The 27,229-nt window shown below is 46.8% G+C and overlaps 1 protein-coding gene across 4 annotated transcripts in view; it reads right to left on the reverse strand.

Annotated features, from left to right (window-relative positions):
* SRGAP2 (SLIT-ROBO Rho GTPase activating protein 2) overlaps positions 1-27,229 on the reverse strand; it is a 92,931-nt gene that overhangs the window by 30,780 nt on the left and 34,922 nt on the right. For 3 of the 4 annotated variants that reach the window (XM_061454878.1, XM_061454876.1, XM_061454879.1), the window contains 7 exons: positions 21,487-21,649; positions 12,839-12,901; positions 9,736-9,951; positions 9,172-9,300; positions 4,741-4,965; positions 3,199-3,300; positions 2,383-2,580 (listed from right to left, as the gene is read on the reverse strand). In XM_061454878.1, coding sequence (XP_061310862.1) covers positions 2,383-2,580; positions 3,199-3,300; positions 4,741-4,965; positions 9,172-9,300; positions 9,736-9,951; positions 12,839-12,865 — 897 coding nt within the window. In that variant the 5' untranslated portion in view covers positions 12,866-12,901; positions 21,487-21,649. The remainder of the gene's footprint in view (positions 1-2,382; positions 2,581-3,198; positions 3,301-4,740; positions 4,966-9,171; positions 9,301-9,735; positions 9,952-12,838; positions 12,902-21,486; positions 21,650-27,229) is intronic. The other variant, XM_061454877.1, reaches the window with a different exon arrangement.

Consider the following 27,229-nt stretch of genomic DNA (forward strand, 5'->3'; position numbering starts at 1 on the left):
CCATATTTCTTGACATTTCCCTGCAGAATCTGCTCCCCAAACCCCAACTCTGTGTTTTGCTCCATCAGTTAAACAGAGCATGCTCTGGCACTCGCCCATGCTCAGGCTGATGGCTCTGGCTCCGAGGCATCAGTAGTGGTCATGTGAAGACCATTGCCTGCCTGCAGATGGGTACCAGGGATTGTCAGAAGGGAGCAGAAGGGAAGGCTCCTAGCCCTCAGTGCAGCATTTCATGCATTCTGTTTCCTCATGCCTAACATTCTGTACCCTGCCTGTTACAAGTATGCTTATGAATAAAAACCCCTCATTTTAAAATAAGGCTTCAGGCTGTTTTCAGTGAATTAAAGAGCCATTAGCTTTTGATTTCTGGCTTAATAAAAACAGTAAAAAAAGAAGAAAATAATCAAACTCCAGGAGAACTCCTAAGGATTTAATTTCTAGCAGAGCACAGCTGGAGCCAGACTAAGCACAATCAGATGCAAAGCAGCAGAAATATCCTCAAATCATGTTATTTTGGTGGTGTAAAAATGAAGAGGGGAAGGGGTGTTGTTAAAAACTGAGCATTTGGCACCTACCAGCTCCTCACAGCCATGCAACTTTGGCATCCTCTCTGAGTCCAAACCTACTGCAGTATTTTTGCAGTGGGAACCCCTGATCAGGTGGCATATACAATGAAGTCAAACACAAACCAGACTGTTAAACAGGGAAGTTCAGGTAAGATCTTAGGCAGAAGCTCTTCCCTGTGAGGGTGCTGAGGCGCTGGCACAGGGTGCCCAGAGAAGCTGTGGCTGCCTCATCCCTGGCAGTGCTCAAGGTCAGGTTGGACACAGGGGCTTGGAGCAAGCTGCTCTAGTGGAAGGGGTCCCTGCCCATGGCCAAGGGTTAGAGCTGGAGGAGCTTTAAGGTCCCTTCCCACCCAAACCAGGCTGGGATTCTATGCACCCTCCCACACCCATCACAGCCTCATGCTGGCTCCGGTTTCGCAGCAGTGGTACCCAGGCCACATCCCCAGCTTTGTCTCCCCGAAGTCGCTGTCACCTCCTTGCTTCAGCTGTCTGCATTAGCTCAGTGCAAAGTCAATCATCATTCCTATGCCTTTCACTGACACAGGGAAGTTTAAGCTTCTATTCTGAATACAAATCTTCCTTCAAAGCCTTAACAACAGAGCAGTCTCGGCACCAGAATGCAGTGACATGCCTCTAGTGGAAATACAGATTATACTAGCGTAGAGATGCTACAGGCAGTACTCCTTCAATTCAATCCCCATGGTGGCATCACTATCTTTACCTAAGAGCTCTGCCTTGCTAGCAGTGCAGTATACACTAATACGGAATATTCTTTCAAACTAGTATTTTCCTTTCCATTCTTATCCCTCAGCATTTAGCACATCATAAGGTATGAGGAGATTTAAACCTCTGTTCTGCACTGCACTTTGCTTTTCCCCCACACAAAGAATGCCTCGCCCAGATCACTGCACAGCTCTGTCTTCAGTCTCATTAACATCATCGGAGTGTTTGCTCATACACTGAACAACCTGCTCCTTATAGATTCAAAGCTTGAAATCCTAATGAAGGGCAGTAGATCAATCAACCAAGCATCCGATTAGGCTGGTTAGAGAGGGCTTCCAAGGCCAGCTCCGTTCTGCACAGTTTCAATAACCAGCTTCACCTTCTACAAAGGCTTTTTCATTTATTTAAGTCAAAGCCTGACAGGGACTATCCTGTCAGCGAGTTTAACCTGCACAGAAATTTCAGGCTTCTAATAAGTAACACCATTCTTGGAAGAGGAATGTAAAGGGCATTAAATATAGCAAAAGATGCCCAAAGGAATGACAAAGTAACCAGGGTAAGAGGTATGATTTTCATCTGCTGGTTTGAAACATCTTTTAAATGGAAATGAATTCAACAGTTCAACATCAATCTAATTTAGGCATAAAAAACACAGAGTCTGTTATGAAATTCAATCTAAAAAGCTCTTAGCATCTTGTAAAAAGGCATCGACTCAATTAAAAGCTGATGTGAGCTGAAACTGTAAGATGATAACAACAAAAAATGAAAGAGCTCAACATTCCTTTAGTTTGTATTATTCCTGAAATTGATATTTACAAGCTATTGGGCTCTCCCTCACACAAATCCTTTTAGATGCAGGAGAAATCAAATTTTACACAATTTATCCACAGCCTAAGTTTGCATCAACAAAGGGATCCCTGTTTATTTGTCAAGAATTCAAAGCACCCGCTTTTAAACCCGAAGATACTTACCCTGCTTGTCCAAAAATCAATCACAGCAGCATTTTTGCAAGGCGATAGCATCAGTTTGCACTCTCTTGTGAGTGCAATTCTAAATACATTACACGTGCTTGTACTGCAAATTAACTCCTTACTGTGAAGTAGAACTGCTCTGTCTCCTGCTGGTTGGCCCGTCTCTTGGCAATGCTGGGTTTGCTCATGAATGTTTCCGAGACGGTGGATTTCACAGACTCCATGGAGTTGCTGTACTGAAAGCAGTCCGAGACATCAAAGTCCTCTATCGTGACTATATCCTGGATTGTCTGGAGCGTAGCTTCCATAGTCTTCTTAACCTGGCCAGCAGAAATCAGAGTACACAAAAAATGAGGATAGGGTGTTGCAAGAAAACACAGAGGTAGTAAGTACCCCAAAGTGTTTTACTAGATGCTGCAAGGGCTGGAGCAGCTGAGAGAGCTGGGCTGGTTCAGCCTGGAGAAGGAAAAACTCCTTCAGGGGAGACCTTAGAGCAGCTCCAGTACCTAAAGGGGCTACAAGAAACCTGGAGAGGGGCTTGGGACAAGGGCCTGTAGGGACAGGCCAAGGGGAATGGCTTTAACCTGCCAGAAAGGAGGCTGAGATGAGCTCTTAGGCAGAAGCTCTTCTGTGAGGGCGCTGAGGCGCTGGCACAGGGTGCCCAGAGAAGCTGTGGCTGCCCCATACCTGCCACTGTTCAAGGCTAGGCCAGACGGGGCTTGGAGCAGCTAGTGGAAGGTGTCCCTGCCCGTGGCAGAGGGCTGGGACTGGGTGAACTTTAAGGCCCCTTCCAACCCAAACCATTTTATGGTTCTACTAATAAACAGGTATTACTGGTTTTGCATCCTGTGTGCCACAAGTAAGGTTATTCCTTCCCCAGCCCCCACTCCCCACTGGAAGTGGTAAGAGGGTTGTTGATCTGTGGTTCATTAGCTCACCTCTTCATTTTCAATCTTAAGCGTCGATAATCTAGACTGCAATTGCTGGCACCTCTGCACTAACTCACTCTGGACTGGTTGCTGGGCACATAGCTGCGACTCCTGGAAGAGAAAGAGCACTGCTTTTAGAGTGCTAGGGGGAAGAAACACATAATCAGGAGCACTGCAGTTACTTCATTCAATTATTAGAAGCAAACAGCTCCCAAAGTGCTTCATTTAGAACTCCGTAGCCCTGGATTTCAACCAGTGGAAAAGGTCCGTGTTCAAAAATAGCACTTCCCTTCCTGAGTGTGCTGAAAAGGGAGCGAGAGAGAATGTGAACATCAAAGAAGCAGTAGAAAATATTAGCTACTCGCAGTCATATAAGCTTGTCATGTGTTCTGGAAGCCTGACGTGCTTTATTACAGATATTAGGTTAAATCCCATTGCACATCAGGAAGAACGTGGTTCAATGCATTAACCAGGCAGCCTGGGGCAGGCTCAGCTCAGCTCACCTACCTGTACACTGCAGCAACAGGCACAATTCATGCATAAGGCTATTTTTTAAAGGCAGAAATTGAAGTTTTATCACACAACATCACATACTCAATCTGGTATATGCAGGACCATTGCACCAAGGCCATCAGCCTGCACTGATAAACCCTCATTTGGCCTTGAGAAGAACCAAGACAAATGATCCAGTGAATGGGAGCTGTTAAGTGCATGACAGCCTGCAGGTGATGCTTTTTCCTCCCAGGATCTTAGAGGATACTTCCCAAGCACAGAACAACTGAGAGAGGTCATTTGCAGTCTGAGGGTTTCACTTAAGGGGGAAGGGACAAAGAGGAGCCTTAAGCAGTGATTATAATTCTTAGCCCAGAAGAAGAGGTTGGCTGCAAGAGACCTGACAGTGCTTCCTCCGTGTTCAGGAGGAAAATCCAGAAATCCAACCAATTGACCTAAATTACTGCATTGCACATGTGTTCCCATTTAGAACTGGTTTCAGCTTGTGTGACTTTAAACAGCTCCCAGATGAGTAACCACATCTTGATAAACCTAAAAAGAGAGATTTCCATTGCCAAAACCTAAAATCCTCTGACGGCTTTGTCTCATAGGGAAGATGCACAAAGCACCATTGTAAATTTTTCTACTCTACAATTCCACACTCAAATCCTTCCCAAAACCAGCATTTAAGTTTCTTGTTGCCCCTTCAAATCTCAAACTTCAGTTTGTCTTGGGGGGAAGGGGTAATCTTGTGGGTTGAATGAGAGGCTAAAACTGTTTCCTATCCACACGTAGTATTACACTCCATGAAGTATAATACTTAATGAAGCATTTTCAGCTTCAGTAGCTTTGATAGTCAAAAAGTAAGAGCCATATTCTGACATCTGTGCCATGAGCCTCTGCTTAATCTTTACATCAGCTAAAGCTTCTCTCACCCTCCTCAAAACAGAGCCAAGCAGGTGGCCTTGCAGTGAGTCTATCTATCAAAGACAAGGGCAGTAAACAGGCAGAAGTGGAAGTGTTTACAGAGCTAGAGCTGAAGGAGGACTAAAAACTGACCATGTCACCCATGTGCGGCTGAAACTCGAACTTCATGGGTGGACAGAAGACGTTGTTGTACATCTCCATCAGGCGCTGCTTATCACTGTTGGCATCCAGGTTCTCCACGGCGTTTTCTATGGCATCCAGACCCTCGTGCTTTGACTGTTCCAGGTTTAGCTCAGCAGACAAGAATGTCCTGAGGGCTCTGTTGAGGCTAGCGTGGTATCCCAGGTCACAGCACTGCTGGAAAAACACACACAATTCCATATGAATAAGCAAAGAAATCCTGCAATGGATATTAAAAAGCTTCTGAAGTCAGAAGTTACCGAAATGGATAGCAAGTTGTGGATGTTTTATCATCTTCTGGGTACCAGCACAGTCCCACATGACTCACTGACTGCAGAGGCACTTTGACTGGGGGCCCTAAGAGCAGGCCTTAAACAGAACTTTCAACCTATAAGCCCACATCAAATGTCAACATCATGTTATAATTAGTGCCAAGACAAGAGCAGCTTAAACTTACAACAGTTTGCAGTCATGGAGTAGTAAAGACTTCATTTCATGGTGTTAAACAAAAGCACCCTGGAAGTGGCTATGTTCAATAACACGACAGCCTATTTCTTTAAATTCTACCCTTACTTTAGGGGCACTGATTCCCACTGAACATAATCCAAAATCCTGACACAAAACTGTTCCAAGTAAGAGGAAAACAAGGCACTAAAGTACTACTGTAGTAACAAGCCACAGGGTTTGGATCATCTGTAGAAGTTGATCTGCATCTAAATGCTTCTACCCAAGAAACAGAAAGCTGCTTAATTCAGTGTACGGCAGACAGCAAGAACATGACCTGGACATCACAGGCATAAAGAGCAGAGTCATCCAAAAAGCAAGGAGCAGGCGGCTGCGCTGACTTCACTGCTGGGGTGAAAGAGAAGAGCACAACTCTCGAGCAGAAAGTGGTCGTGGTCAAGAATTTCCTGGCTGTGACACCAGGATGATGTCACTGGAAGACAATCCAGGAGCTTCATCTCCACTGTGGCTGTGCAGCCAATTCTTCACGTTTCAGAAGGGAGAAAGGAGCTTTTCATTAGGATCAGAACCAGCCCGAGTTCTTCAGACATCCAATAAAGGGAGCAAGCAAGAAGCCCACCTTCTTGGAGTTACAAGCAAGATTACATACACTAGGAGACAATCCAACAGGAAAGAAAGCGACCATCTGCTTGATTGCTGCACTGCTCTGTAAGCAAAATTCACATGAAAACTCCTCGCCCATCATTTGGGTCTCATCACTGTCATTGTGTGCAAACGCAGAAAGAAAAGGAAGGGGAGGAAAGAGGGAGGGAGAAGACCATTCCCTGCCTGCTCAGAATTGCTGTCACCACATGCTGCTCGGTGCCTGGCTCCTGTGCCAACCAGCTGTGGCAGGTGGTAAAAAGAGCTGCAGTTGCCGGTTAGGCTGGTGGCAGAGAATTAAAGGATATTATATTCAATCAGAAAGAACAAAAACCAGACCCAAAAAAGCCCCAGCAACAAAAGATGCCTGATTGAGAATGTGCACGTGTGGAGGCAGTCTTGGATCGACAGCCACTCTTCTGCATGCACATCAGAGTGATGCTCTCTGCAGTAATGTGGGGAAAGCCAGACTGAGATGGATCAACAGGCCAGCCAGGATCAGGATCAGTTCAGATTTAACAGCAGCAGTGCCTTCTTTTCCCCTCCCACCGTGGGCCAGGCCACTGCACACTCACCCAGGGCAAGCAGTTTGTCCTCCCTGTGCTCGCCCTCCTCCAGCACACATCTGCATAAGAGGCAAAGCTGATCCACTGCACAAGGGGAGGTGACTGGTGGGACTGGAAAGTCAAACGGGGCTTCATATTTTACACACTACCTTGCTGAGCAGCAGGACTACATTAAGCCAAGAAACCTTGGAGAGGGGCTTTGGACAAGTGGTGTAGGGACAGGCCAAGGGGAATGGCTTTAACCTGCCCGAGGGGAGACTGAGATGAGCTCTTAGGCAGAAGCTCTTCCCTGTGAGGGTGCTGAGGCGCTGGCACAGGGTGCCCAGAGAAGCTGTGGCTGCCCCATCCCTGGCAGTATTCAAGGCCAGGTTGGACACAAGGGCTTGGAGCAAGAGGCTCCAGTGGAAGGGGTCCCTGCCCGTGGCTGGAGCTGGAGCAGCTTTAAGGTCCCTTCCAACCCAAACCAGGCTGGGATTCTATGAACACACGAAAGCTTTTGGCTTTATGTTACTGAAACATTTGGCTTCATGCGCCAGAAAACATTTCTCAGCCCACTCCCGCACTTGAACATTTTTCAGAGGCTAACGTACCACATTCATAAACGTCTCAGTCTCCCCATCCCTTTTCTGGGTTATATAAATGTTTGATGAAATCATTCTCAAAGGAAATCAATTTTTTATAAGAATTTAATGATAACCCATTCAAATTCACTTCCCAACAGGACAGATCATTAACCCTTTGCCAGCTGGCAGCTTTCAAACACATCCCAAACAGAAGATTTAAGAAGAAAGAGCCCTCTTGGTTTGGAATGCAATTTATGCTTGGAAAGGAAACTCTGAGATCCTGGAGTAAACACCAATAGTAAACCTACTCCGGGGAGAGGACCATAAGGATTCACCCCCACTCCCCCCCACGTTTTATGTTCTTTAGATTCTGTCCTAGTGACCCTTTCATAAATAGGAGTTAATCCAAAGTTCCCCATTACTGTAATGTTTCATTAGCATCAAAGAGCTGCCTCAGTCCACAAAGTCAGGAAATTCAAAACTACTGGGCTATGTCAGGAACAATTTCTTGCTCTGAACTCACAAGGGAGAATTAACTCACTGTTACCCTGCCCTGCACACTGGAAGCACACAATGGGCTGTGCAAACATGGCAAGTTTAATGCTGTTTGCCCAAACACAATCTACTTGCAAGCAACTCGGAAGATTGCTTTTAGATTCTATTTCAAGATGCAGTATCACCAAAGGATTAAATCAAGCAAGAGAATTAAAAGCTGGCTTTAAAATCACATTTTTAAGTCAGATGCTTCTGATAACCATCACTGGTTCTAACTGTTAATTTTTGATCCACCAGGATCAAAGGAATCAAACATTGTTCTGCAGACTCTTTACTGTATGTAACCAAATGGCACAATTCAGATGTCTGAAAGGTGTGAAGAGGCAGCAGGTACAAACCAAGCAGGCCTCTTCAGCACAGCCATTGTGCAGATCACGACCCTTTACAATAACAGTGGTTCCCAAACCATCCAGTACTGAGAAGCCTGACCTCCAAAGGACAGGCTTAAATAAACACCCAGCAGAGAAGTGCACTTCATGGCATTTTATGATCAGCTGAATAAATGCATTATATATACTGTTAGCTATGATAATAGCTGACTAATTAATAATGATCAGAGTGCTCTTTATTGCCTGTGTCTAGAGACACTTCTATCATTACCTCCCCCTCCTACAAGGCAAGCTCCCTCCAGGCTTTGCAGCCGAGTAGCTCTAGCAGTCCTTGGCAAGCAGAGTAAGAGCAAGCAGCAGGCAGTGACCCAGACACAAGGTGTTCAGTGCATCTGGTACTCCAGTTCTGCCCAGTGAAGAGGGGAGTTATGTAGCTGTGAGATGTCTCAGGATTCCTCGCTGGTTTTACTCAGCGAAAGGAGGGTTTTGTGTTGTGTGTTTCACTAAAAGCAGGTATGATATCCCCTGAACACAAGAGCTTGCAGGTAGCTGGGGAACAACTTCCTGCTCCATTACTCAGTTTCTGCAGAGAGCATCCTTAAGGAAATAGGGGACTGGCTTCCATAGCCAGTTAATTTCTTCATTTCTCTGTGTGAACAGAGGCAAGCAGAACCTCCATCACTGGTGGACTGAGGTATCACAGAACAGGAGGTCTAAAAAGCAGGGAGGTTCATCCCTCTTGTGAAATATGCTAGAGAAAGCACTAGCCTTGAAATAGATGGAATTTTGCAAAACAAGTTAAAAGTAGCTTTAGAAGATGCTTCTGTCCTCAGTTTCTGTTACCAACTGCTTTACCAGTTCTACAGTTAACATTCTGTTTGAAAATGTGCCTCTGCGTTACAATTCTGCTTGTCTGCTTAAAATAGTAAATAAAAAATGCCAAGCAACTGTGATACTGAAGCTGAGTTTCATGTTAACTAAGCAAGTCCTCCTTCTGCACTTTTCAGTGTCAGGTTTCTTGCGTGAGTTTCTATCTGTGCAACAAAACTGAGTTACTCAATGACAAAAAGCTCACTTAACAGCTTAGTGACCTGCTGTTCTGCCTGTTGTTACCCTCTAAGCTGCCCATCCACGATCCTCATTTCAGTGCTGTACAGAGGTTACCAGCTGTACTAGTGTAGAAGATGTTGAAGAACGAAGGAAAGACACATGAGGGTTAGTGGCAATGATACTCATTGCAGGCACCCAAGCAGCAGCACTTACATCAATGAGATCAGATAGGTCATGAATGTAATACTTGAATACAGATGCATTGGTGGCTTCCAGAGCCAGCAGGTACTCGTTCCTTGCCTTAATAGCCTTCAGTCTGTTTTCTGTGTACTTTGCTTGGCGCTAGAAGAGAACCACAAACAGAACAGGGGTTATAAAGAGGTGCAGCAGGAGTAGCAGCATTCTTAGGAGCACCAGAGAACACTGCACAATCTTACTGTGCTCACACGTTTCTCTTCATTTGGATTCCATTTCATCAAGACTCAAAGACTTAGATTAATTATGTGGATGGTTTTAAGCAGTACTACACTAAACAGTTCTGCACTTCAAGTCTTCTCTTAAAAGGGGCTGCAGGCTGGGGAGGACAGAGGTTAGAATGAAGGAACAAGGTGGGTTTATGAACCAGCTCCAGCACTACCACGGTGGCTGATAGAAGTCATAGGTAGTCTGAGGGCTGGTGCAGGCACCCCACCTCCTCCAACAGAAGCTAGGCCTAAACTTGGTCTTTTCAGAGCCTACATCCTCCCCAGGCACTCTACACAAGCACCAGGGCAGTACCTTCTCCTTCATTTTCTCTATTTTCTTGACAGAGCTCCGTCGAACATGCTTCTCCTCAAACTTGACGTTGGAGGTTGAGTCAGGGGAGCGCGGTGTCTGCTTGTCCTCTTGCTTCACCGACTTCCCAATCTGCTTTTCCTCCTGCTTCTCCGCCTCTTTCAGTTTGCTCTGAGCACTGATGCTGTCAGCGTTGTACATATGGTAGGTCTTCATAACCTGCAGAAAATGACAGCCAAGAGTCAGAGCTCCACAGTTCCATTTGCTGAGGAAGAAATGGGTTTACCTAACCACCAAACTACACACCCATGCATTCTGCCTTACTTTAGCTGCGTGACCAAGCCTTAGGGAGAATAGGAATGATATATCTGGAAAGCTCACAGGTGAGGAAGGACAAAATCCTAAGGAAGAGGTCACATGCTTCAGCATATTGGCCAATGCACCCCCAAAACTGTACATTTCTTTAACATACCTATTTCATAACAGCTGCCCATCACGTTTATATTACATACAAATGCCCATCATGTTATATATCATACTAAGCAAACACATTCAAACAGTGCCCAACAAGCCAGATCTGGTTGGTAACTGGGAGTTAGAAATATCTCAACTGGCAAAATGGGAGTTTTCCCGTCTCAACAAAGCAGGACAGAAGACGCCTGAGTGGAAGTGCGGCTCTCAGAATGAATCTGAAATCAAAGTGGATGATGCTGCAGCTGCTTCTTTGTTTCACTTTGGCATGCGCCTTCTTGTATGATCCAATAAAGGAGGCATAGAAACCAAAACCAGATACAGATTAAACCCAGCTTCCTCACTATTCAAGGGAAATTATATACCAATGTTGGGAAATGACAGCTTTCATCAGCAGGTAAGGCTGCAGAAGGAATGCCTGTCAGTCTTCCACCTGGATGAATCAGGCCTTTAAACATCCCAGATCCCAGGGAACTGTCCTGCAGATCAATAATCTGAACATACTGGTTGCCAAAGCAGCTCAGGTTCCATTTGTTTAAATCCAATTGGAGATGTAGAAGTACTTCTGTTCACCTTATCTAATGGAAATAGTATTAAAAGAGTGTGGTTCTGTTGCTCAGGGAGAAGCGTACAGGATCCTGGATAGACAACTCTTACTATAGCACATATTTTTAAGTACAGTCACAGGAATATTCCCCCTTCATGTCACAGGATATTCATGTCTAGCTTTGTGTTAATGAAACAGAACAAAAACACCAAAGGACACAACATGTCAAGTAGCTTTCATCCCTCAATGCAAAGCAATTCAATTAACATACCTAAACAAACATCATGATGACAGCATTTCTATAGGGGCCCCCCAGAATGCACAGTTCCATAGAGACACCCCAACAGTGCCATTCCAGCGTTCATAAAGCCCCCTCTTGCAAATCAATTACTTCAGATGAACCCCCATTTACACCTATTTCACCTCAGGTTGAACCATAACATGATTTCACATAAGGAAGACACATGCTCTCCCTTCACGCAGTGATCAGCAAAGGTTTTCAGATACAAAGAGACGTTGTATTTAAACATGAAAGCGAATGGGAGCGCAGCCAGTGTTCGAGAGAGGCTCGCTGAATAATTTACACACACACACTTTGGGCTCCCGCATATGCTTAGACTATAAAGCAGGCAGTTATAATAATAGAGGCAAAGCAGTTTCTTTTCCTCTATCACTGAGAGTGGAACTGGCAGAAAACAAGAGAAGCAGAGAGAGAAATCCCAGTTTTAATGATTTTATCCTGCTGATGGTGCTGCATGGCACCCACAAGCTGCCTGCTGAGGGCAACAACGCAGTCATGGGCTGACACAGGATGCTTCCTACCAAAAACTTACAGGTCATTATAATCCTCTAGGCTTTATCTATGGAAGAAAACTAATCCCTAGCCATTTTGCCTGAAAACAGGGATTGTGCTACTCCTTTGGATGGGCTCGGAGCAAGCTGCTCAAGTGGAAGGTGTCCCTGCCTGTGGCAGGGGCTGGAGCTGGATGAGCTTTAAGGCCCCTTCCAATCCAAACCAGGCTGGGATCCTTTGAAAGAGCAAAGGAAATGTATCTCAGTGTAATGACCCAACGTATCGTTAAGGAAGGACAAACAAAAGGACATTTTGAGCAACAAAACCGTGTGTGGGTTCTGCTTTTCAAAGAGAACCAGCTCAGTAACAGCTGCAGAAAGCAAGAATTTAATCAAGCAACAGGCTTTTCCATTCATCCATGTGAGCAGAGACGGCCGGGAGCAGCATATGAACTTTTATGCACACATTCCTTCTCCTTCCTGAGGCAGTGCCTCGTTCTCAAGGTTTCCAACGGATAGACCGGGAAGCAAAGAGCGCAGATGGAGGAGAACGACTCTGAAGGGAGCTGTTTTGCTGAAAGAGCTGAGGAACAAACAAACACAGTGGGTCCCCCTGCTGAAGCCGTGTGCTGCCTTCTGTACAGAGACCACACAGCACCATGGGCTGAAGACTTGCAGTGTATTTGGAAGTAATTCTAATTATGGAATGGTTTGGGTTGAAGGGAGCTTAAACCTTCCACTGGAGCAGCTTGCTCCAAGCCCTGTGTCCAACCTGGCCTTGAGCACTGCCAGGGATGGGGCAGCCGCAGCTTCTCTGGGCACCCTGTGCCAGCGCCTCAGCACCCTCACAGGGAAGAGCTTCTGCCTGAGAGCTCATCTCAGTCTCCCCTCAGGCAGGTTAAAGCCATTCCCCTTGGCCTGTCCATACAGGCCCTTGTCAAAAATCCCTCTCCATGTTTCTTGTAGACCCTTCAAGTATTGCAAGACAGTTACAAGGTCTATAATATGTCTTACTCTTTTTAAACCCAACACTGCAGCTAGTAGCAGATGTGCATTAAGGTGAGATCTTTGAGAAGTGGCGCCAACACTTACAGAGCTGAAACAACAGAGGGATAGAGTGAAAAAGTGAGATTTATGGTGCTCTATAGACTGGTGAGCACCAGCCGCCCTGAGCTGCACAGCCTGCAGACATTTATCAGCCTTGGTGCTTAGTCCTTGCTTTAACGGCAGGCTGGGAGAAGTCAAACACTTCTTCCTTCTGCCTGAAAAGATGCCAAGAGAATCAGTCTGATTTACCGTGTAGAGTTCATTCAAGACTTTCATCAAGTCCTCCTGGAGCTGCAATCCCACTTCCTTGCTCTGCAACAAAACACAGAAATGAAAGTTAATTGGGGAAGACAGTGAAAAGGCAGAGGAAGTGAGCATGCTCCCCAGCTAGAAATACTGTAGGCTCGATTAAGCACTGCTATTTATGCCAGCAAATCCAATAACTGCTCAGCCCAGAGCCACTGCTGGTCAAACTGTACAAACAGGATTAACACAGTGAAATGTTACATATGCACAGGCAGAGAAGCCTGACAGTCTGGAGACAGGGAAATTTCCAGAGAACGTGGGATTTTCAACAGTGTAAGCCTGGAAACACACGGATTTAGCAGGATCGAGCAGAACGATGAATGTGGGACAGGTCGGTATGGAAGCTAAAGAAAGGCAGGATAAGGAAGCCAACAGGAATGCTCCTCCATCGTGCCATGAACCAGGCAATACTTCAAGTGCATGAGAGCCATCTATCACATCCTTCACGCTCCCATCTCTGTAGGCAGCCCTGCTGCTCCTCCCTTTGACCCTGACCTCACTGCCAGCCCTGTGCCACCGCCTGCCCACCCCTCTTCACCCTTACTCCTTGTCCCTCAACCACACGCATACACACGAGTTGCCGGTGCCACCTCATCGTACTGATCCCTGAGGATATGAGGGTGCTCAGATGGGGCCTGGCAAAGCCTTATGGAGACAGACCCATGTGGGAAGCCTTGCTGCAAGGTCTGCAGCTCTCACTTGTGTGCACATACTACATTGATTTCCTGGATTCACCAGAGCAGTCGCTCTTGAATACCTTCAGATACTGGAGTAGAAATGGCTCGCTGAAGATGCAGTGTTCCATGGAGTCCTAGAATGCTTTGGGTTGGAAGGGACTTGAAAGCTCCTCCAGTTCCAACCCACTGCCAGAAACAAGATTCACAGTTTTCCACCTCTGAAAGAAGCAAGCTGAAGCTGCTGCTCATCACTGCACTGACATGGGTGGCAAAGATTTTTATGACTGCCTTTTCCCTCAACACTGGAGATGATTAATGGAAGTGACTGGCTCTGCCTGAAATGCCCTCAGCACTGAACTCGCACAGAAGGAGCTTTTCAGCTGTGCTGGTTCAAGACTGGACCAATCGCCTGCCCTTCACCCAGCTCTTTTCAGCTCATTTGCTTATTTCCTGCATAAAATTGCTCATTCACTGTAAAACTGCTGAAGCATCAATTATGCGAAAGATGAAAATGAATATTTTAATGCATGTTCAGGTTGAAGAAGAAAAGCAGCAGCTTAAGAGCTGAACTGTCAAAACACCCAAGTCTTTGTGCTTCCAAATGAGCTCTCAAGAAAGGAACTGCCAGATTGCTGGACTGGAAAAGAACTCCCATTAAGATGAAGGTAAGATAGATCACAGGTGCCATGAAAACAGGAGCTGTGCAATGATCACTGCTCGTTTACTGCTGCTCCCTCTACTGATTCCACCACCAAGAACAGGTTTAGGGAGAAAATTAGCTTGGTGGCCCTGATAAATGAAAAGGCACTGGAGGAAGCAGAAGGGTTCGCTTGGGAAAGGCAAAGGAAAACGCCTTAGACATTAGCACGGTTGCTGTTGCTCAAGTGCTGTAGAGGGCGGTGGACCTGACACACAGAGAACTTGCCTGAGGTCCCATAGAGCTCCAAGCGCATCCAGGTTAAAACCAGCATCACACAGGCAGGAGAGATTTCAGGCTCACGCCAGAAAGTGGCATGGAATTACAACTGAAATGCATGCCAAGGATAATCAACCGCATCATCTCTGCGCTTGCAAACGTCTCCAGGTACCAGCTGCTATTTCAACATCAATCTCTTTATTATGTTGTTCAAAAGCAGACGGGGTTTAGAATGATGCATTTTGTAAACAGCCTTCCAGGAAAAAGCAATAAATAAAAGCAAAAAAAGAAACCTGGTAAATTTTATCCTTCTCTATTCCTGGCTGTACCTGCAACTGGAGCTTGTCTGTACATCCCCTAAAACCCCGAGGAAGGGCTTGTGCAACCAAATCTTATCTCCTTGACTCCAATAATGAACTGTGGGGAGGGATCGTCCCCACAAACTGTGTCATCTCCTCACCCCATCATGGCTAAACACTTGTCCTCCTGATCTGGGAGATTATCTACTTTGATGCGCATCATTAGGGCACTCAGATTATGGCACAGCATGGGAGCCCCCCCACGCCTGAGGCTGGGGAAGGGGAAAGCAGGACAACCTGCAGCCTCAGTGTTGTGCTCACAAGCTGCCTCTTCTCCAGCCCGAAACAGTAAAGTGAAAGAAGCCGCCCTAAGCACACACATGCATCAACATACACGCTCACACATGCACACATACTCCTTTGTTACAACAGGGGGTACATGCACCATGTGCAGAGCTGGAAGTTGCTGCCACCCCTGGCTGGAGCACAGATTCCCAGCGCTCGGTGCCAGCTCCTCAACGGCCTCTTTGTTCCAGCCTCCTCCCCTCCACCTCCCGGCTAATTCAATCAAGATGGTTTTGGGATCCACTGCAGCACTCGCTTGGCTGTTCCACATTCCAGCACACATTAACGACTTCAGCTTCAAAATATTTAGGGGGGATAATAAATAGGAGAGCTGAGGAATGTTGTCAGCGTTTCATGCGCCGGATCTCCAGCCTCACTAACGTGGATCCAAATCTGGTTCAGCTTCACCAAACACGCCGTGAAGTTCAGGAGATGCTTTCTGTGTAAGCTCCACAACAGCAGGGAAGCACTCAGAAACCATCAGAGAGGGAATGAAATGCACGGAGATAAGAGATTTTATCTGATACATTGCCTAAAATTATGTCAGCCCGCACCAGGGCTGGAACTGGAACCCAAATCTGCTGAGCCTGGAAACTGCTCTCTAACACAACCATTTCTCTCCATCATTTAAAAAGGAATAATTCGGGTATTTATTCATAGAATCCCAGCCTGGGTTAGGTGGAAGGGAGCTTGAAGCTCATCCAGGGATGGGGCAGCCACAGCTTCTCTGGGCACCCTATGCCAGCACCTCAGCACCCTCATAGGGAAGAGCTTCTGCCTAAGAGCTCATCTCAGTCTACCTAATAGCTAATCTAAAACTAAATATTATGCATTAGTTAACATCTACTTAAGAAGCTTGTTAAAGAGAAGCCTTGCAAGAACTTTATGGATAAGGTGCTTGGCCATCATCACACGGCCCTGCAGAACAGGAATTCTGGGAAGACCTCTTCTAAAGCTTCAGACTCTCCAGGATTTAAAGCAAAGCTAGGAAAACAAATCCTGTGTCATGTCGTACAATATCCTTGCACGGTTTGGGTGACAGCTCATCAGTTCCCAGTGTAATGGTGCATTATGGTTCAGTCACCCATATTTAACTTACAGTTGTATTATCTAGTTTTCTCCACTAGTGATTTCTTTCACCACTATGTCAGTAATAAGGGATTTTCCTTATGACAGCAAACACTCTACTCTGAAAGACCATTCCTACATGAAACCATGTCACACCACTGCCTCCCATACTCCAGGCTTAAAGAGTCTCTTCCAAACAACCCCTATCTCCTATATCTCTTATTTTGTGCTGAGTCTACTGAAACTTGGCCTTCAGGGACTCCATCCCAACAAACCAAGCAATTTATGGCTTAGGTTGGGAGGGATCTTTAAGTCCTTCTCCTCAGTGCTGCTCCAGGGCCAAAGGCAGTGTATTCCATGCCCAATCTACACGCAGAAGTGACATTTTTAGCCTGTAACATGCAGTAGAATTACTCCAGCTGTAGCCTCTGGCATTCAGTACATCGCCCTGGTCACCAGGCTCTGATCCCACCACTGCATCTGACCAGGTACGAAGTGCTACCAGGGTAACAGAAACCATCACTCCAATCACAGCACCACACTGGTGAATTCACTCCCTCTCCCTTCCTCCACTCCACTTGTTCTAAAAATAAGCAGGTAGGAAAACTGGGAGGCTTCATTTCCCCAGTGAGAAATCAGAAAGCAGCACTTCCCAACAGGCTTCTGTAGCCTTTCCTTTGGGGAAAAGAGGAAGAACTCAACAGTGCTATTCCCTGAGGCACCTAAGGCAGAGGAGTGCAGTGGGTAAGGATGCACACGTGAGAGCAGAGCTACAGCACATACTTACCATGTCTGCACCTCACTTTTACTGATGGTATTTGTCAGTTTACATGCTTACACTGGTATGGAGAAGTGCCCAGAATTTTGGCCAGGGCACTTCCTTCCTGTGCATGGGTTTTCCCTGTGTGGTGTATTTTAAGACCTTTCATACACTGGTACCAAGGCAGCCATGAGACACACTGCAGCTGTAAAGTAGGTCAGCTTAAGCACAGACCCCTTTAGAGAATTAATAATTCTTCTTCCTTGATTACCACAAGGCTTTTAAGCAACTCGTTGTGGATTTTCCACTTCACATCAAGTACAGTGTACTAACAGATAAACTGGTTTTTCCCTGTGATCAAAGGTATTAAACAGGAAGCGAAGTTTAAACCCTCAGCTTTGTTTTCTTCATGTTTTACATGGTTTTCTCCCCATACATATCACGACTGCACTTGATACAACCATGTAAAGGAATGCTGTGCTCTCAAAGCAAGATCCACCCTCTCAAAGCAAGCAACCACCCCTCCCTGTCCCCTGTCTATACCAGGAGTACACGTCCACCTCAATGAGACTTAAAGCAGGATGGAGTTACCGCTCTGAGCATCTCCAGTGTGGCTCTAGGTTAAGAGACAGGAACTTGTGCATCTGCAGAATAAATCTGCCTTTCACTGGGCCCAACCATCACCCCAGGACCGCCAAGCCCATCACTAAACCATGTCACTGAGGGCAAGCTGACCTCCCCCCGTGGCCACCCCTCAAAGCCCATCGCTGCCCCTGCTCTCCCCTCATGATCCCCCATCACCCCTCATGCAAAGAAATCAAGGGCCACATTAAAAGGATGGGGTGATGGGGGGACAGAGTGAAAAAGGAGGAAAGGGAACATCAAACCCAGAATCAACCTAAATGGAAGACTATTTTGAACTCAGGGCCACGCTGAAGAGGATAAACAGGAAGCAATCAGAGGATTGCTCTCCACAGCAGTAGGAAAGGCACCGACATCAAAGCCGGACAGTCATACAGGAAAGGGAGAGGTGACCAGAATAGCAACACCGGGTGGCACACAGGCTTGAAACCAGCCCTGCACGAAACCCAGGGCTAACTCCTGCGCAAATAAGGAAATACGACCTCCTTCCTCAGGTGTACCAGTCTGGTATTAGAACAATTCCGCTCAGTTTTATTTGCTCGAGAGGTTATTTATGTCACCATTTATCTTCCCTTTGTTTTGCAGTAGCGCACAACTGAGGTGACACCATTCCTGAGGCCGATGCCAGATCCCCACTGATGCCAACAGGATCTATCTGCTATAGTTTCCAGCCCTGACTGACAACATCATCTACTGAGATGTGAAAGTGATCTCTTAGGAGAACCCAAGACAAAGGCTGTGGAAAGAGAAGGGTGCTCAAATACCTCCACCTTCGGCTGCAAGCCTCAGTAAGTTCTAACCCCACATCTGGTGCAAACAGCCCAGTGCTCTGATACTGAAAGGTTTTACAGGGAGAGCTACGTGAGGAAGTAAACAGATCCCAGAGGCAGGAAGAACCAGGGCTGACACACGCTGTACGTCCAGCACCACTTCAGGGCTAGCTTTGGCAGCAAACACAGCTTCTCTTATCAGCAGAGCTACCTTTGAAGTGGCTGGCAAGCTTCCCTCTAGCACTCAGGCAATTGAGACCCTCCACATCGTAACACAGCCCTGGAGAGGGATCTTTTCATCATGAGACAGGGACAGAAGAACTGCACAAGCAGAGCCATGGACCAAGGAGGCTTCCCATGGCACTGTGAAGGTAAACCCTTGGAAAAGCCATGTGCAACGCTGCTGGAATCCAGGAGGTCACCGATTTCAGGACAGACCCGTCCAAGCTCAACCATCAGCACTGCTGTGCCCTTTGTAGAACTGGGCCAGGGGTCCAAGAGTGAACACAAGAATCGGTCTCAGCCTGTCCACCGGAGCCACTGGAAGAGACAAACCCACATTTGCCCCCACCAGTTCCAGTGCTCCTCTGCACAGCGAGACCTGGTTTGGGCTCATGCTGCTCCAGCCACACCACAGTAGCTCCCACCCGCTTCCCTTCACATCAGTGCCACCCTCAGGGATGTGCTTCCTTCCCAGCTCAGACCTTATCACGCTCACCCAGGCCCCTCACAGCCCTCAGGCTGGATTACGGCTGCACGCTGTACTCAGATCGCTCTCGTTTGAAGCAGCTCACCACTTCACACAGTGCCAGATACAGAGTTTAGCAACAAAAGGGATCTTAAGTACATCTTTTTTTTAGCCTGGTTGTTCCTCTTGGCTCACCTGCTCCATCCCAGCAGGACACAAAGCCCTGAATTATAAATGGCCCAAGAAAAGGATCTCATGCCTCAGGATTTGATTTCAACTGCTCTCAGTAAATGGGGAGCTCTGTATCCTCTCCATTTCACAGCATTATTTACAAGCCAGTGAGCAGCTCCTAAATGGAAGTCACTAGAGCACCTGCAAGCAGCCAGACACATAGAGCTTTTCTTAGAAGGTCTTTTCCAAGCAGAACTGTAAAGATGTGATGTTCCTCAGGCCTTCAAATAGCAAAGCGCCCTTGTTTTTAACACAGGTCCCCTGGGTAGGATGAGCCAAGGCCAGAGAGCTCCCAAACCAGCAGCAAGATTGGCAGCCCAATTCCAACAGCTACAGTTGCCACTGGCAAACAGGAAAAGCCACGCTTGTCAGAGACAAATAGCTGGGATTTCGAGACAAATGCCTTCTGTTTGTGTTAGAGCTGCGAGAAAGCAACCAGAGGGGTATTGGGTTTTGGTGGTCAGTGGTTTGGTTTTATTCCTCTACCCCAATCAACCCAAGCAGGACAAACCCATTGCCATGGTTTATATAAGGCTTTTATAGAAGGGGCTGAAAATTAAGCTGCTCTTTTCCAGCCAAATTGGGATCCTATCCATTTCCTTGTAGTGCTTTGCCATGGCATTTTCTCAGCCACCTTCCTCAAGCACAGCCTTTGTTGAAATTCAGTGGGGAGATTACTCCTCCTTTGGAAGGATTAGGGGAATTGAAGAGTAGCTGCCATTCAGTAATCCCATGTAAGTATCTAATCAACCATAATGTAATTACCAGAAAGTTTTAAAAGGTCAAAAAGGCCTTAGCATGATGCTACTTGAGAGGGAGAAGGTTCCTCCTCTGCCTGGGGAGTGACTCAAAAGAAGAAATAAAAGCAAACCAGATTGTCACACATTCTGTTCCTATCCCTTAAAAACTCCAGAAATACACAGAGGACAAACAACACAACTGTCCACTTGTTCGCATTCCCCTATGGAAATCAGCTGCCAACACACACAAATACCTGCTGTAAAAGAGCAAACACATCCTGCTCTCCAGGTAACGCACAGCACACTGCTCCCTCAAGTGCATCTTGACATGAAACATCACACACCATAGCGAGCACCGTTTGCTAGCAGTCTAAACAGACTGCTTTACACATACTGGCCTCATCAGTTAGAGCAATAGAGAGACACTAAGGAAGACCGGAATGCTCTTTCCTCGAGACATTTAGAAGACTGTCAAGACCAGAGTGAAAAGCCAACGTTACTGCTGACTGCACCTAAACAGATCGTAATCCACTGACACCGTTTTAACTTAACTGACACCAGTGGAGGCAAGAAGACACACGTGAAAGTACACCAAGATCTTCTGATGAACACTGTTCCTCCCCCACTTCTCTCACAGTCTTTATGTGATTTAGGAAAAGTCTCCACTAAAGTACTCCCAGAAAGCTCAAGTCCTCCTGCAATCTCTTCTCTAGGCCTTGCAATAGTAGAAAGAACTCTCCGTGTCATGACACATTGCAAGGGGTGAGCAAAGAGAAATGGCTTTCAAAGTCAGACCTGCAATGTTTTTAATGTGTCACCTTGAAGATGTTAGAGCCATTGACTGGAGAGACCAGGCATTACCATTCAAGAGGAGCTCCAGAGCTGCCCTATCATGTTTCTTCTACTGGAACAACAGAGTCTTAATAGACGAATCCTCTCCCACGCTGTCCCATAGTATTTTCCAGGTAGGAATCAAGGGGAGGCTCACCAAAGAGACATCAGCTGCATGTTCTCCTTTTCCAGAGAGGACAATACATCCATTTCTTATGTAGCATGGTAAGAATTCTCCCCGGTTTTTCTTTTAGCAGTAGTTTCTCCTCCATGGGAAATACAAGTTTAGTTTGAGAGAGCTGGTCCTGACTATATTCAGAGTTGAAGACCTGGAGGGTTTCTGCATATTTAATAGAAGTTTCAAACCACATACAACCTCTGATGAGGAGATTAAGAGGAAAAATCAGCCTGAATCGAGACCAAAAAATCAAAACTGACCACTTGTGGGACCATCCTAAACCACTGCAAGACGAAAATGACTGAAGAAATTGAAGTCCAGCACAGTCACCCATGAAGAGGAAGAAAGCCCATGTGTCAGCACAGCCACCAGTGACTCGATCCACCAGTTAACAGCTAAAATGGTATCTCAGAAGGGACAAAGGAAGTGGTGCAGCATTGAGTTACCTTCTTGAAGAGGCGCCCCGAGTCCTCGCTGACCTGCACGAAGCGTGGGATGATGTTGTTGAGATAGATGTCACTGAGCGTGGTGTGGTCCCTGCTCTCCCGCTTCACCTGGTTGAGCAGGAGATTCCAGCAGTTCACTGGGGACAGCACATTCTGATCCTTCCTAGAAAGGACACAAAACAGAAACAAGAATTGGGTAGGACTGAAGTGCACAAACCCATTCTGCTCAAGATGGTCTGTACCTAGAAATGCTAGAAATTCAGCTACAGGATGCATGGACTGCTGAGGAGAGCAGAGGATGGCTATAAAATGGCTATTGCACACCCAGAAAACACACCCTAAATCACACAACTGCATTCACACGGCCACAGGCTTTTGTCCCCCAACAAACAAAGGCAAATGTAAGCTCCAGGATGCCAAATGTAGGCTTTGATTTCTGCTTTTAAATCCAAGATTCTGTGCATAAATTACAGAGCCTGAGGGACAGCGATAGCTCCAGTGTCTGACACCAGGTTTCCCTGCGCTATCTCAGGCAGTTGGGACTTCACTACAATAATAAGATTTCAGATGCTAAATAGCATCTGCATAGGAAACAGAATGTTGTGGTTTATGTACATGTGAGCATATATATCTGTCCTGAGCAAAAGAAAAGGCAACACTCATAAAACCAGCTTGATTTTCTCATCTTTGAACTTCCTCCACCTTAGCACAGCTGATTCATTCTGCACCCTGCAAATAAGCAATGCAAAGGGCAAAAAAACAAAAGGGAGATGAGAGGAACCTCAGTTTATTTAGATCAACGTTTCATCTACTAAAGGGAGTAAGTCACTTAAAGCACCATTTCTTAAGGCACTAGATGAAAGCGAGGAGGCTCGCGGGGATGCTGCATGGCCCTGGTTGGAGCTGGCACGTCGAGGTGTAGTCTGAACTCAGTGTTTACTTCTCCTTAGATCTGTTTATCATTTGTTTACAGTACAGTAATAGTTATTTAGAAAAGTAAGGCAGACCTGGAGGAAAGCCAACGCTGCTCTTGATTACTGCAAGCAACTGCAGCCCATTTCTTCCCTCTTAAAAGAAACGTGGTTTCATTTCCATTGAAAGAGAGGAATATTCTGCACTGAAAAGGACAGAATCTGCTGCAAGAGATGTCTGACACTGGGCAAATTAACCTGTGGCAGAGTTTCATTACCCTTGCCATGACATCAGTGATTGGATTTGCAGTGCAATACAGGTAATTTTAGATAAGAATAGTTTCAGACCAGCTGATCACGATGCTTTGTTTCTCAAAAGAATACGAAAAGCTCAAGGAAATAACTGCAGCTTGTGATGTCCAAATCTCCTTCCAGGGTTGGAGTGTGTGTGTATGTAGTGGGGGGAGGAGGGGGTGTGTGCAAAAAGGATTCCGGGCTTTTGGGTCTCCTGGTGTTTTGAGTGAAAGGATAATAGAAAATAAAGAATGGGATGCAGAGATTTTATTTGGAGACAATATTTGTCTCCCTACTGTACGTCCTGTATTGCAGATACTGCTGACGCGCAAAACCAGATGGAATGATCAAAATGCAGAACTGCACAAGGTTGAAACTGCCAGATGTTCAGCTCTATAAATCAACCAGTCACCACCCCCCCCCCCCCATCTGCAGTAAGCATTTGCAGCACACCGTGTGTTTTGTTACTATGCCAGGGAGCCAAACACTAACTGCGAGACCCAGTGTAAATCTATGGGCGCTGAGCAGGCTGCAGCAGCCTCCAAGGGCACACACTATCTGATGGAGATATAAAGCTGCCACCACGAAAGAAGGCAATATACACAGGAAGGGTTTTTCTAATTTAGAGAGACAAGAATCCAGCTTTCCTCCACTGAAGAGAGGGCAGGAGGAGGAAAGGCATCTCCAGAAAGAGCTTCTCCAAGGAGCAGCGCTGGGTCAGAGGGGTACACACCATCTGCACAACCACCACCTCCACCAACAAACTCAGGTGGAAGACAGGAAGCAAACAAAGGAAGAATTGTGGGCGATTATAAAGAGAAGTTGACGAAGGACAGTATTCAAAGTTAAAAGCAGGCTGGTCTGCTCCTTTACATCAATGATACAAAAGGACTTTACACACTGACTTTGTATTTGCTCTCTAAAGCTGGAAGAGCTGCAGCAAGTGAGAATTAATCAACTACCAGGAAAAGGGGGGGAATTAAACTTAGGAACAAAAAGCTCAGACTCCACCAGCTGAGTGTGTTGTAGCTGTTCAAAACCCTGCCTCAAAACCCTCAACAGCCTGTTACAGCTTCATCACTCTGCTGCTCCACTCTTTCCTTAAGGCTGGTGCAGCCACAGATCTCCAAGCAGCCAGAAGCAGCCCAGCTGTGTGCAGGCTGCTGACTTGTCTTCTCAGCCTTTGGACCACTCTTCTGCTTGAGCTGCCAACCCAAAACCACAGCTGGTTTGATCCTTCATATCTCCCATCACTTGTTCAGCCTGGAGAAGAGAAGGCTCCTTCAGGGGAGACCTCAAAGCAGCTCCAGTGCCTAAAGGGGCTGCAGGAAACCTGGAGAGGGGTTGGGACAAGGGTCTGTAGGGACAGGCCAAGGGGAATGGCTTTAACCTGCCAGAGAGGAGGCTGAGATGAGCTCTTAGGCAGAAGCTCTTCCCTGTGAGGGTGCTGAGGCGCTGGCACAGGGTGCCCAGAGAAGCTGTGGCTGCCCCATCCCTGGCAGTGCTCAAGGCCAGGTTGGACACAGGGGCTTGGAGCAAGCTGCTCCAGTGGAAGGGGTCCCTGCCTGTGGCAGGGGTTGGAGCTGGAGGAACTTTAAGGTCCCTTCAACCCAACCCACTCTGGTATTCTGTGATCCTCCGTCTCATTATGAATCTTTGCTCTCTATTCCACAAAGAGCACTTGGCTCCTCACAGATGTTCCTACCGAGGTATCTGCCCAACCCCATCATGAGCAGCTTGGATGAGTTGTGAGCATCATGGACCGAGCATCATGGCAGTAGCCAAGGGACCAGAGAGCGGCACGGTACGAGTGCCTTGCTTTTCCAAAGGCAACTGGGAGAGATTCAATAGTTAACTGGGCAATTCCCAGCTGTCCAGGCTGCCCTACCACAACCCCCGAAGCTATTCTAAGGCACCACATAGCAGGAATACCAAGAGCCCATGAAAAGCATGGTGAGTAAAACTGCTGGTGTCTAATGGCGCCAGATGGGCTGTTGACACACTCCGTGTGGTTACACATGAAAGCCCATCCTGCAGGAAAAAATCATCACATCCCCACACGCTTCCCATCCGCCACCGGGACTGTCACCTTCGGATCAGGGCTGCGAGCGCCGCAGCCGGAGCTCAACCTCGGCAACCACAGCTTTTCCTTTAAACTCCTTTGAGTTCTTGGTGTCTCTTGGTTTCATTAACCCCTCCAGTGCCTCCTTACAATGGTCCCCCTTGCCTTTGTCCAGGTTCAATGCTGTCACAGCAAGGGTTTTATAGGAAGCGAGACAAAACCTCTCCGTACTTACTAGTGACAGGCTTGCCAGCACTGGCAAGAAGCAGATCAAGGCAGGTCTTGAGACAGAAACGAAACAGAAAAGGGAAGAGGCAGTTACTTGCTACAGACCTTCCAAGAAGCCTTTCAAACTGCACACATTAACTGCTGAGGCACCCCTAAACACCCAGCGCTTTCAGGGCTGGAACACGGGCACGGTTTTCACAACACCGAGCAGAAGTTATACAACTGTTTACAACAGACCCTTTTCTATCGTCACCACAAGCAGATGGCAGGGAAGCAATTTGCCATTCTCATTAACCATTTCAATCCTCAAAGGAGCTGGCAAATCCACTCTGCTTCCAGTTTCATGTCACCACGGAGGAGGGATGGGAAAGGGAAGAACAACACGCAATAGGGACCGATGGGTATCACTGGCATTGAGCTTGGCTTCCACTGGTTCCACAGACTGATCCGAGTCTGTATTCGCCCTTCAGCAGCAAAACGGATGAGATCAACCCAAAGTTTCAAGACCTGGCTATGAACTTGCCCAAAGTGCTGATGATTTCTCATTCACAACTGTTTGACTCCAACTTGCCCCGCAAGGAGCGGAGGAGGAGGAAGATGCCAAGATCCACGTCTATTTCCAGCACTATTTACACTGGTTTCAAGATCGTGTGATGATAGCAAAATCTGGAGAGTTTATTTAGGTGAGCTCACAGCAGTCGGGGGTGTTTGGGAGCAGGAAGAGGAAGCTGTGCACAGATTCTGAAGGAACCACAAAGTATGAAGCTCTGTGGTTTCTTGGGTGTTATCTTGATGGGGCCCTGTGCAACTTCCACTTCAAAGGTTCAAGAGATCAGAAGGGAAGATTGAGTCCCAAGTATCTGAAATGTCTTAATTAAATTACTCATTCATACAAGGAAGAGACAATCCAGGATTCATCTGCTTTAAGGCAAGTAGGAGACAGCGATGAAGGCCGGTGACACTTGGCTGGGTGCTGCAAGGTAACCCTGTTCAGAGCAACAGACCTTAAAAGACAACTCCCTTCCCCACAAGAGACTAAAACCAAAACACCACACCCAAACCCCAGGAACACTGGGTTTCCATAAGGAGCACGAGACAAAGGAATGGGTCAGATGGGAACGAAAATGCTACTAAATAGAAAGAAACATTTAAAGGACAGAGGCACATCACATCACCTGCGTGAACAGAAAACTCCTCTGACCGTTCTTCCTCTGAACCGAGGGGTTTGAAGCAAGTCTCTGGTGGTACACACAGAAACTGAAGTTTCCCGTTCCACCTCCCTCTGTCTCCCCAGATATTCAGGATGTTTCCTAGAGGTGTGCAACACACGTTCCCAGATCCTGGAAGAACTCCGTCCAGAAGAAATTCATCACTGTGAGGGTGCTGAGGCGCTGGCACAGGGTGCCCAGAGAAGCTGTGGCTGCCCCATCCCTGGCAGTGCTCAAGGCCAGGTTGGACACAGGGGCTTGGAGCAAGCTGCTCTAGTGGAAGGGGTCCCTGCCTGTGGCAGGGGTTGGAGCTGGAGAAGCTTTAAAAACCATTTTATGATTCTATGATCCATGTAAGACTGGGAAGAAGGACAAAAGCACTTGCTTGCTTTCCCTCTGTCCTGGTTCAGGTTGGAAGGGACCTTCAAGGATCAGGCAAGTCCATCCGCCTGCAATGAGCACGGATAGAATGCTTCATGCTTCTAAAAACCTTCCAAATGTTGTTACTCAAAAGACTTGGGGGGACAGGAAATGTTCAGGGCTCAGCTCCATCAGAAGGAACCACAGGTCGAAACTGCCTAGGACACTAATTATCCATTCGAATGATAACACCACAACTGAAGTCCACGTGACACGAATGCTTTGATACCTCCTGCACGGCGTCATCTCTCCTGCAAGAAACCACTGCAGCTTTAAGAAAACTCCGCTGGATTTCTCTGCTCATTCACATCCACGTCTGATTCCCCCTCAAAGTGCTCCTGACACAGCTCAGCCTTCCCTGCGAATTCTGAGGATTACAGGCATGGACATGGATGCTGCTCCCTGCCCTCCTCTTCCCAAAGATTCCAGTTATGAACATCTGTTGTTTACAAGGGCTCAGCCTGAAGGTTGCCAGACTTACTCTGCATCTTCTACTTCGAGGCAAAGGCTGCCAGAAAGCCATCTGAATTTCATGTTGGGATACCCTGGACATCCAGCTGACAATCGCACCTCAGGATCCTACTTCCAAAGATTATCTTCATCTAAAAGATGGCCTTAAA

This window comes from Pezoporus flaviventris, unplaced genomic scaffold (assembly GCF_033815535.1).
Source record: "Pezoporus flaviventris isolate CSIRO_AGI_PZ_B2104156 unplaced genomic scaffold, CSIRO_AGI_Pfla_v1 ptg000017l, whole genome shotgun sequence".
NCBI lineage: Eukaryota > Metazoa > Chordata > Aves > Psittaciformes > Psittacidae > Pezoporus > Pezoporus flaviventris.